Below are 10126 nucleotides of genomic sequence, written 5' to 3' on the forward strand. Positions count from 1 at the left end.
TACAGCTGTTGCTAGGTGACGACCACACAAGCAAAGCGACAAAATGGAGACCTCTGTATATCATGGTCAGTTTGCATTTACTAAATCTTTTGCTTTTGTTACCAAAACCAAAATACAGAGAGCCACTTGATCTATCTGCTGCAAAAAATATGTATATTAAAAACGCTCAGAACATCAAGCAATGTCGGTAAAATTCAATTTTGGTGGAGACAAGCAGACATTATCACTGTTTGCAATGGGACAGTCCCGCTTGTTGCGAAGGTAAGTGATACACAGACATAGAAGGTACAAGTTTTAGGCAATGTGTGTTTTAATTTCAATTGTTCAACTTTGATGTTCAATAAATAATCAAATAGTAGTAGATAGTGTGCGTTTCCTTCAATTATTTTAAAATCAAGTAATGCAATCTTCATTCAAAAATCTCTCACTTGTAATATGTGAGCATATTTACTGTACAAAACTTAGTAAAAAAAAGAGAATAAGTAAAATAATCGTCCATTAATCATAATAGAGTTAAAATGAAATCAAGATTTTGATTTTAGGCCAAATCACACAGCCCTAACAAGTGGTGTGTGTCACATGACTAAATGGAAACAGCAAATTAAAAAAAAAAGGTAATGCGGCTATTAGATAGGAAGCCAAAAATCAAGTGGGGTAGAGAAGTCTGACAAGAAAGGTACGTCAGAGATGAGGTTTGCGGTCGTGGTACAGGACAGCAGAACAAAATACATAAAGACAGGAAAATGACAGCATTTCTCTCGCAGATTGAAAATGGAAGGGAAAAAGACAGAAAGTGGAAATAAGAGTGCACGATAGTGGAAGAATTAGCCTCCTCGCCTGCGGTGCATGAAGTCACTGATTTCACAATTACAAAAGGAAGACAGAGAGACACAAACCGAGAAAGAAAGAGCGATAGAGGAAGAGAGAGAGAGGCAGCTGTCTGGTGTCTGCACCGCAGTCGCTGTCTCAGCCTCTGTGGGAGATCGACAGGACTCCATCTGTCTGCCAGACACGTCTGCACGGCACACCAGCCCTCAAACCATTACAGCTGCATGTCTATCACTGTCATACAATCAAACAAACACACATGATCTAACTGTACGTCACCTAAATGGCAAGACTAGGACAGCTAAATAAATGGGATCGTGAAACCAAGTATATGCACATGCCCAAACGACTGTGCGTTCACATCGAAGGCATCGAGAGCATCCAGGTAGCTGGAAATCATTCATTTTCAATGGGAGCCGGCAGCGATAAGCGGCAAGGAGAGTTGAAATTAAGCGAACTTTATGGTAATGAGCTGTGACGCAGTTCGGCAGAAACCAATTGGAAAGTCCACCGCTTGAGAGGAGTCCAGAGAACACAGGAGTCCAGGTCACACTGTGAACTTTGGGTCTGACCACAGTTGTTCCCAAGGCTTTGATTATTGCAGTCACCGGATTTTCAATTATTTACATTGTTTTCTTACAGGGACAAACATTAAAAAAAATTTACTGGAGAGTTACTGATGTGCATTAATGTTTTTGTTTTTTTTTTAAGAAAAAAGTAAGCAAGCATCTCATGCTAACTATAACAACTTCAGAATATTTCTGACATATGGACACATATTGGATAAGTGGATCAAAATCACACCACAAGAAACAACTTGATCTTTCATTGTTAAATGAATTTGATAAAAGGGACGCAACATTTTTAAGCTAGAAAGCATGTTTTTTAATGCGGGAATGTAACTGATTTGCTGATATGCTCCAATGGCTCCTTTAAATACGAGATCAATGTAGCGAATTCTCGCTGCCGGAGCTGTGAAGGCAGACAGCGTTGTCGACAGAGCGAACTTTGACACTCTCACCGCCTTTGGTGTGAGCGCAAAGTGACTTGCATCGCAGTTGACACGTGCCAACCACATTACTGAAATCATTTTAGAAAGAAATTCTAAAATCAATCTAAATCTAAACTGGGGTGAAGAAGCTAAAAATATTCGTGTTTGGTTAATAGGCAAAAAAGCAGTGTGCAAAGTGTTCCAATAGTGTTTCTTGTCAGGTGGTCCCCATATAGCAATGAGCCTAAACCACTCGCGTTCTGTAGACACCCTATATAGACACCCTATGTTGCGCTTGGCAACAGAAATAAATACGGACTTGCACAAACACAAAAGCTATCCAAGAAAGTTCCTGTACTGAATTCTCTGGAGCAGCAGCTGAGCATCAAAATCTTAAGGCATGCACATTTCACCAAAATAAATACAAAAATACCTGGACATCACTAAAGTTCTAAAACTAAATATCTCTTACTTCATTTTTACTTACAGCAAAATCCTCTGAGTAAAATGTACTCAGTTTACATAGTATTTGGTCCTTCTATAAATTGAGTTAAAGTTACTCAAGTTAATGAGACAATGAAAGGATTAATTAGATAATGATTGAGCACTGATGATGAACACCTGCTGTTAATAAACACCGAAGAGAAACACAAAGCTACAACTGACTTCAGTCACAGCCTTAGATCAAATCAGCTGAAATATAATACACTGAATCTCTCAAAATCTCAGCAGAGGATCATTAAGCAACTCCACAAACAGCAGCTTTACTTATTACCAACCTGTTTGCCCTTATTTAAAGAGAGACCAAATACTCTCTGAACTGAGTAAATTTTACTCAGAGGAAGTTGCTGTGAACTATTATTATCTTATTATTATTGCTTTTTGATGGATATTTAAAATCACAAATTTTCTCAGAAATATGCTCCATTTTGTAGTTTTCTTAAGCTTTTTGATAATGCTCTAAAAAATTCATAAGAAAAAAAAATAAAAAGCTATAAAATCTTCAAATATTTCAGGCATGTTTCAAAATCTAGCGATCTGTCTACCAAGGTTGCATTTATGGGCATTATAGACTAGGCCACCAGAATATGCCACCTCCTCTGGTCAGCTCACTAGTTTTAAAAACCCAGCCAGTGTTTCCAAAAGCACAGCAGACGGGGGAGTCAGTGTCCTTGATAAAGTGGAAGAGGGCTGCATCCGAGCAGACTGAAGTGCCGTGTGCAGAAGTCTGGTGATGAGGGTCTGATCGTCACCAACATCCACGCGGACACCTGTGGAAACTCTGAGTCACTTGTTCTGGTGCTCCGGCATCACAGATGTTTAGAGTTAACATTTCACCCAGTAAACTGATGAGCCTGTCTGCCCTGCTTCCCGTATACAGACACACACACACACACAGACGCCCGCACAACAGTGATTTCTTGATTTGGACACCAGCAGAAGAGTGCGCATGTGTTGTTTCTCTTTAGCGGCTAGACCAGTGTAAGCTCAGCGTCTGAGTAATGACCTTTCACGTACGCACATATGTCTGTTTACAGTTCCTCCAAAAGCCGTGTGACAAATCTTGCAAGCGCCGGTTTACTTGACACCGCTCCAATCTTAAGCAGTGATTGTTAATTAAAATGTGAGGAAAAAAGTGTGATACAACTTACGGTTATCATACCGTCAGAATCTTATACCGGCCCATGCCTAATTACAAGGGAAGCAAAGTGTGCCAATACATTGTAAAAATCATGTACCATCATAACATTAAAAAAACTGTTTTAGATCATTAAAAACTTAAATAAAAGGTATTGTTCACATAAAAATGAAACCATTTACTCAACCTCATTTCTTTCTTTTCTACTGAACGCAAAAAAAATACATTAAGAAATTTGAAAACCTGTAACCATTGACTTCCATAGCAGGAAGACAATACTATAGAAATCAATGGTTACCAGGTTTGTTCCAAAAAAAGTTCCCCATATTTCAATATACAGTGCTCAGCATATACAAGTACACCCCTCACAAATCTCTCTTTTAAATTCATATTTTTATTAGGAAGCTATACAATATTATATTTGTGCATTTACATTAGATTAGTCAGTATTGAAGCCAAATTTGGAGCTTATCTAACAAAATAACTTATGATAACTAAACTAGTTAATCAAAAAACTAGTACACCCAAATTTATATGTTACAGAAAAATATTACATACAAATTTATAAAAGAGGGAAAAAATAAATCAATCAACAGAAGAAAAATATTGAAAAATTTAGTTGAAATTTTGTAGGTTGTCATTTTTTTTTTTGCAATATTTTGCTTAAATTTAATTGTATTATCTTTTAATTTCTAAATATGTTTGGTGACTAAAATAATACTTTAATAAATATATCTGTTTAATAAATCTGTTTTGTTTAAACACACCAAAATACATTGCCTATATTCACCGAGAAATGGATCAAAATATTCGTTTTCAAAATGGGGTGTACTCAATTATGCTTAGCATTGTAAGAAAGAAACTAAAGACAGGTGTGAAATAAGTGAAGGGTGAGTAAATAATGACAGAATACATTTTTAGGTGAACTATCCCTTTTTGGATCCTTGCATCTTAAAATAAAAACTCAAGTTGAGAGTTAACAGGAAGTCAAAAAAAAGCATGAAGGCAGGTGCAAGACGCTGCTAGACAGAGACGTGTCGGGAGTTCGGCAGTTAACAGCTCGCTGTGCAAAGAGAAGGTGTCTGTGACTCACTCGTGTTTCTGGGAGTTTGATATCTCACCCTCAGCTGAGCGGAGCAGAGACGCTCCCTGGGGAAGTTTAGCGTGTGCGTGTGAATCAATTTCATTAGTGTGCGTTAAGCAGAAGTGAGCCGAGAGTTACAGTGTAGCTGGCTGTTTGTGTGTCAGGGTGAGGTCAGTCTGTGTAGCAGATGTGACTGTATGACTGACAGACTCAAGGTCTGTTTTAGTACATGAAGTGTGTGTTGGGGGAGGGTGGAAGGAGGAATGCGGTTTGGGTGCTAGACGAGACACCAGACAGTATTTCCGGCACACTTGCATAAGCACACAGGAGAGACCGGGGCTGTTCTTCCGCACACACAGACAGAACACAATCATTTGCTCTCGTCGGAACTGAAGTAAAAATAATTGTGTGTGCTGGAACATTACAGCACGGTTAAACCATTAACTGCTGCCACTTGTATTCAAAAAAAGAGAAAAAAAAGGACTCTGGCAGCACCGACAGGGGGTCAATCTTTGTCTAACATGAGCACAAAAAACAAAAAAGCTCTGGCTTGGTCAAGTGGGTCATGAGACATGGCTGGTCAATGGGAGGGAAACAATCCAGACCTTTTTTTCCACTAGGTTGACCTTTCTATAGATTCTACAGCACGAGGACACTTTGTTGAGTTTTGTTTCAAAGGTTGCATCATGAAAGTGGAAGAATCTCCAGTGTTCTGCTTTTGGATTTTGCATTTACACAATGCAGGAATTTCCCAATTTAAAGGGACAGATTCACAGATGAGAAAATATAGAACCTTATTTGTCAACACGGATTTCCTGTCAGTGTGCAAGATTTTCGAAACATTAGCCGTTGTAGATTAGGCATGGGACGATAACCGTTTTAAGGTACACTGCCGTTTGGAAAACTCAAGGTTTTAAAAATGCCAAAATGTTCTGTTATATCGTTCCTTTGTTATGTGTAGGGTTTTTTTTTTTTAGTTTTTTGGGAAAACAGTCTCTCTAGCAGAAAAAAATGCCAAAAATGCCGTTTAAACTGTAAATAAATCAGTGTTTTTGAAACTAATGAAAATAGCAGAAGTCAAAGATTTATTTTAATTATTTAGCCTGACATGTTTACTGCTCCAAAATATTTTAAATGTTTCTGAAAACAAAATCTATTGGCTGAAATTGCCTACTACTCAGCAGGCACTGCATTTGAATTTACTACTCGACCCACAAAAAAGTATGTTCTACACAGTAGGAATGCGACTAGTATGAATGGAGCTTGGACGTAGTATGGATGTCATTTTGTCATTATCAAGTGATACGCGCTTCATTCCCATTCATGAATTCTCTCACGGTGCATCATGGGATAGCGTAGCATACATCGGATGCACACTTCAGAATCTCGCCGGAAGTAGTAGGTCACCCACACTGATTTTCGAGTTCTCTGAATTCAGACATACTACTCAGCTTGCGTACTGTTTTTAGCATACTATGTAGTATGGAAGTATGTGATTTTTGTACTAAGGCATTGTTCAAAGCGGAAAAGGTTGTTGCTTTTAACTCAGACATTTAAAATGATTTTTTTAGAACAGTAATCACGTTAAACCGTGATATTTTTTATCGAAGGTTATCATACTGTCAGAATTTTATATCGGCCCATGCCTATTTTAGATAAATTACTAGAAGTAACAAAGTGGTATGTGTGCAGCAAAACACTGCTGATGATCATTTAGTACAGTAATTTGATAATTTGCACATTTAATAACGATTTGTACAGATCATAAAAAATAGAAACATCTCAGACTGGAAATTTTAAAAAGACATTTAAATCTATTTCCTTTAAACTTATCATTGCCACTAGAGAGACTGGACTAAAATACAAAAATATATATTATTATACATTATATTGTCATGATCAAATGGAAAGGGTAAATGTAAAACTGCTGTTGCAAGATTTTTTTTTATGCTTTAAATATTTAAATATAGATTTTTAAATTGTAATCTATTAAGAAAATTAAAAACAGGCACTAGAAAACCTTGTACATCTAAGGTAACAAACTTCCACCCTTTTAGTTTCTGCTATCATCATCCACCCCCTAAAGCTGACCCTGTACTGACCTGAGAGGAAGATAATGTACTTCCCCTTCAGCCAGACCAACTGGAATTCCCTTCCTCCGGCCATACGTCCCAACCAAGCAAGCGTCACCTGCCCGTGCCAGCCCATAAAATTGGGTCAGCACTAGTTTATCAAAACAACTGCAGCCTTGCCCAGACAATAGCAAACAGTCTCCTCTGCAGACTGTCACACATTACCATCTGGTCACACACGTGCAAATCCACTTGTGAACATGTAACATAACTTGACCTTAGTGAACCAGAACACATGCAAGACAAAAAGACACTTACTTTGTCCAGAGGCCTCTTTAGCTGGTAGTGAAACTTCTGCTTCATCTCGTCCAGCAGCTGTTTGAGCTGTGGCTCCTCCTGTGTGCCCTCATGCTTGCGCCCCAGCTGAAGGTAGCAGGGCCACTTGGCCGAATCGAAGCCCCAGTGGCAGGTCCTCTTGTCAGGGGACTTGTGTGAGTGCATTACAAAGTTCTGTGGGGAAAACAGCAGCTGGCACTCCATGCACTGAATGCAAGGGGCATCGGGCTGGACATAGAATTGGGGCACAAACAGGCCTTGGCACTTGCCCAGACACTGGTGCTCCACCTGGAAACTGGCATCACTCTCCTTCAGCAGGCCTTGACCTGGCAGTTTGCTGTTGGGATCGGCTGAGATGGTGGCACCTGGGCGAAGCAGGGCATTGCAGAGCCGTTGGGCGTCAGTTAGGGTAATCAGGCCACAGGAAGGTGCATTAAAAGGCAAAATACCCAGCACCTTGAGAATGTGCAGCTGCTCCGCATCACATCGCGAACAGTAAACGTAAAGTTCATCACAGACAGCATTGATCTGCTGCAGAGAGAAGTCTCGGAGCACTGAGTTGAGTACCTGGGGCAGACAAAGACGCTTCTCACCACCTACAACAAAGCAGGAGATGGACTCTCCTTCAAGGAGAGAATGGGTCAGCTCTGTGGAGCTGTCACAGGGCACTAAAAGCGGGCCTCCTCCGAGGACTGGGGGAGACGGTAGGGGAGCCATGCCAGCAGGAGAGGCGCACTCCTGAGCCGATTTTGCTGAGAAAGCAGCAGGACCTCCCAGGGAGCTCTGGCTGCTCAGCGTGAACTGTGCCAGCGTGTGCTTGAGGCCGGCGCTCAGATCTAAAGCCTTGGAAGCCCCAACAATGTGGAATTCTCTTTCCTCCATGTCCATTTCCGAGCTGGTGTGCTCCTCACGCTCCTTCTTGACCTTTAGGGGTTTGGGGATGCTCTCCAGGCTACGTCGTTTTAAATGCATCTCCGCCATTACCCGTTTTTTAATGGGTGCATCTTCCAGTCGCTCCCTGTACAGCCGCTTCATGTTGCCTTTGAATGAGGTCAGGTCTTTGAAAGGGGTTTTCAGACCTGTCTGAGGGCTGGCCATATCCATACACAGATAACTGGTCTTCCTTGGGTGGAAAATAATGGTCAGACACGACACCTTTGGGTTGGTCCTTCTTTTCTCTATGTGTTAAAGGTTGCAAATCCTTTTACGTCCAGCTACATGCATGATGCTGACAGAATTAATGGTTCAACGAGCTTCCTGTGAATGAAAAGGTAAAAAAGGCTTGTATTAATACATAATTCTCACTAAATCAAATACAAATCAGAATGTGAAGCCACATGAATACGGATGAATGGAAAATGCTGCCAGAGCAATTAAAAGACATCTAGAAGCGTTTTAGCTTTCGGCACAGTGCTAAACTAAACGACAGAAACATTTTCACCTCATCAGGATAATCTAATTTGAAAGCAATCGATCTAAGGCCAGTTTCTCGCTGGTTTAGTGTGCTGCTTTTCTCTACTGACAACATGCCGAATCCGTCAAGGCGGTAAATGAGTCAGTGCACTAATAACGTCGGTTTAACACACAGATAACCAACAGCATCAGTAACTAACAGCGAGCAGCCATTTAGTCCTGTCCAACCATAGCACGCTTGAAACAAAATGTAATAACGTCACATAATAACCAGCACTTCTGCGAAGATATCAAATCACGCAAGGAAACGTATATATTATATTGGAAATGCAGAAAGATGTATTCATCGCACAAGCAATACCCCGACTGGCGGAATTTCCGAGCATGAATATGAAGGCAAAATGAAAGATCACAGCCTCAAATTCAGCGCATGCCAGTGGGGGTTTCGACTAAAACATCAGAAAAACGTCTTTACTTTGTGATTCACAACATGCATTTCTGTCCTACAAACGGAATGCGTGCATTTTGGCGAAAATTAACACGACACCATAGCAGAAAATCTCAAGTTCCTCGAAATAAACGCCTGGTTTTGCTTTAACGTTACCAGATTTGCGGGTCAACTCAAATAGACTGACCCTGACCGCAGACGTCGTTGCATTTCCTCATAAAATAACCAGTTTCCAGAAACACTGGCAAAACGCGGTCTATTTTTAACCCTGAATGACAGCGTCTCTCTTTTTACCCCAGCAAGGACACCGCGGCTCGGTCCCGCCTCTACCCATCTCTCCCCTCTCCTTCTCCGGGCACAGCTGCGCTGAGCACCCGTGGTTTGACAATCATCATCCCCGCAATGGGGAAAACCCTTTACATGAAAAGAAAAGATGACCACGGCTATTAAACCTTAAATGTCTCACCACGGCATCGAAAGCTTCTATTTTAAATCCATTCCCATGTCTTTATTCGGCAGTGAATCGTTTGCCAACCATTCAGCCAGTCTGACACCTGACCACCCCCTCAAAAATACGTTAAACAGCGATAGCACCAAATATGCTTTTAAAAACAGAAATACTGACATTTAAATTAAACACAATATATATCGTATCTAAGATTTAAATCAATCAACAAATACTCCCAGCTCGACGAGTCGTCACAAATTTGACCATGTTAAACATAATAATATACAGGTATATTATACCATTTTAAATGGCACATCAAAACACACATCTCAAAAATTCACACGCCACATAGAAGCAAATTATTATTGCTCAACGACAGCACCAAAACCGGTTTAACATCTGAAAAACTGGCTCGTACGCACAGACAGCTTTAGCAGTGCGGCTAGAATATTTAGACCCTTTAGCACGCGCTAACCGAGCTAACGCTACAAATACCCGTTCCGAGACAGAAATAAACGTCACTTAACTATTACAAACCTTCAAAATGGTTTAAAAAGCACAGCTCAGACTGCTGAACCAACACAGCAATGGACACAGTGTATAGGCGAATCTGATGTGGGTTTTTAAAGGGACTTGCCTCAGGATGAACGCTCCGCTGTCTCTCTCGGTCTCTCCTCTAGTCTGTCTGAGCGTCAACAACACGCGCACACACTCAAAGCCTTCAGACAGATCGCGCGTCACACACAGCGAGAGCGCGCACTGGCGGAGCGGATGATGTTAATGTTGCGCGGGCGTGTGTGTGTGTGTGTGTGTGTATCCTGTCTGTCTGCAGCGCGCCGCCAGATTCTCATGAACTTTGCAAGAATT

General features: G+C 40.8%; 1 protein-coding gene across 1 annotated transcript in view; it reads right to left on the bottom strand.

The window, feature by feature from the left end:
* The window catches only part of skila (SKI-like proto-oncogene a), a 50196-nt gene extending 40321 nt beyond the window's left edge, over positions 1 to 9875 (bottom strand). Inside the window, 2 exon segments of the mRNA XM_056478502.1 lie at positions 6933 to 8207; positions 9797 to 9875. Of these exon segments, the coding sequence (XP_056334477.1) occupies positions 6933 to 8054 (1122 nt within the window). The 5' untranslated portion in view covers positions 8055 to 8207; positions 9797 to 9875.
* Positions 9876 to 10126: the final 251 nt, after the last annotated feature.

The sequence above is a fragment of the Danio aesculapii genome, chromosome 2 (genome assembly GCF_903798145.1).
Source record: "Danio aesculapii chromosome 2, fDanAes4.1, whole genome shotgun sequence".
NCBI classification, from domain to species: domain Eukaryota; kingdom Metazoa; phylum Chordata; class Actinopteri; order Cypriniformes; family Danionidae; genus Danio; species Danio aesculapii.